General features: G+C 39.7%; 1 protein-coding gene across 1 annotated transcript; it reads left to right on the top strand.

The window, feature by feature from the left end:
- Window positions 1-804: 804 nt before the first annotated feature.
- LOC307236702 (uncharacterized protein) lies at window positions 805-1,308 on the top strand (the record flags this gene model as incomplete). The annotated part of the gene is made up of 1 exon (XM_080009193.1): window positions 805-1,308. The coding sequence occupies one exon, from the start codon at window positions 805-807 to the stop codon at window positions 1,306-1,308; it is 504 nt and encodes a 167-aa protein (XP_079865319.1).
- Between the last annotated feature and the right edge of the window lie 774 nt (window positions 1,309-2,082).

Here is a 2,082-nt window from a genome sequence, read left to right as displayed (position 1 = left end):
AAAAACACTTCCGTCTCCTATTGACTTACATTGATTTGCTTATAACGATCCATTTCTCAAAACATATGAATTACATTGCTCGTATTTGCCTTGTGAGTGACAGAAGTGAATTACTGTTTGATGGAAGTAATGGCAGGTGTGAAACTGACAAAATGTTGAGCAGGGGCGAGAGTGGAGAGATTAACGCTACACCAATACACACAGTTGTTGCGTATGTAGCGCGCATCACTCACTGTTTAAAAAAAAAAAAAGGCAATGAACTCCCTCACTGTGTAGCAATAGTCTTGTCTCTCCTTCTGTTGCCATGGAATTGATATCTCACCAAATCATTTGAATTCCAAAAAAATGAAATTTGCCAAATTACGCTTTGTGAGGTCACGCTGTCGTCAGGGTTGTCATGGCAATGCAATGAGAAAGTATGTAAAGCGGTTCTTTCTCAGATTCTACATCAGATGTACTTGAATGCAGAAGAGGGAAAAACTTCACAACGTCTGGTCAGTTAAATGTCCATATTATTGTCTGGAGTTAATAGAGAGTTCATATCGTAAGAGTCAATAACAGATTGATAGCAATTGAAAATGTGGAGTGAGACAGGTTTAAGGCAATGCCACAGCTTGTAACTGAATGATGATGCTGCACTGCAACAATGATAACCATGGATACTAGAGAGAGAACATGATCCGTGTGTGCTCCTGAAATATTTATTTTATGTTTCAATCAAGATAAACCTTTTCTTTTTTCAACACACCAAACAAGAATCTAGAGTGATCGAGAGAACGGTTCCTGGACTCATCGCTCTGCGAAATGGCCTCCGCTTACAGAAAGCCCAGTTCTTCTGCCGGCAAGAAGAAAAAGTCAGAGCTGACCGAGGAGCAGAAGCAGGAGATCAGGGAGGCGTTCGACCTGTTCGATACCGAGGGCTCGGGCACCATCGACGTGAAGGAGCTGAAGGTGGCCATGAGGGCGCTCGGCTTTGAGCCCAAGAAGGAGGAGCTCAAGAAGATGGTCGCCGACATCGACCGGGAAACCTCGGGGACGATCGACTTCAGCGACTTTCTCAGCATGATGACGCAGAAGATGGGCGAGAAGGACTCCACGGAGGAGATTCTGAAGGCCTTCCAACTGTTCGACGACGATCACACGGGGAAGATCTCGCTGAAAAACCTCAAGAGGGTCGCCAAGGAGCTGGGCGAGAACCTGACGGATGAGGAGCTGCAGGAAATGATCGACGAGGCCGACAGAGATGGAGACGGAGAGATCAACGAGCAGGAGTTTCTGAGGATAATGAAGAAGACCAATTTATACTGAGCCCTACCACCTCGGTCAAGGTAGAATTTATGTTTATAATTTATAATCTTTCCACAATTATTTGTAAAATACACGATGAATAAATTAACGGAGTCATTAAAAACAAAAGCATTATTTTATTTTCCCGATGCGAGACCAATTACAGATTATTGTAATATTTACTAGAATAAGTGTAGTCCCAACCCTTACCCAACATTGACTTTTGGTAAATTGGTAAATTATGTGATCTTCAGTGTTAAGGGGCTGGCCGTGAAAGAACGTATGTGCCCTGGTATAATAGAATGATTACATTAATAATAATAATACAAATAATGATAATAATAACAAAAATAATATGCAAACAATGATAATGATAATAATATAATATGAAAAGAATACAAATAATATAATAATACGATAATATGTTAATAATGATATATTATAATCAATAAAAAAATATGATAATGATTATATAATACACATAATTATGATTATTCTCGACCTCTGAGAATAGCTGAAGAGTTAATAAAACGGATAATTTAGCAGATGAACAAAGTAGAATAACACGGCACTATATAGAAAAAATGATACATCGTTATCGTTATTGATAAGACCCCATACAAACAAAAAATGAACAACTAAAATAACAATCACGTGACCCGGCTCTTACGCGACAGATCGCTGTGGTGACGTCTGTGTCGTGTGTTCGTTTTCAATCCACATCACACGCGAAAATTACCAAGGGGGAAAAAAAAGTCCCGTTTGTATTTACCGGCGTTCAAAGTCTTTCGTTAA

Source organism: Zeus faber (assembly GCF_960531495.2).
Source record: "Zeus faber genome assembly, chromosome: 1".
In the NCBI taxonomy this organism is placed as follows: Eukaryota; Metazoa; Chordata; class Actinopteri; order Zeiformes; family Zeidae; genus Zeus; species Zeus faber.
Note: the sequence above shows the minus strand (reverse complement) of the source record. Positions and strands in the feature narration are given on the sequence as shown.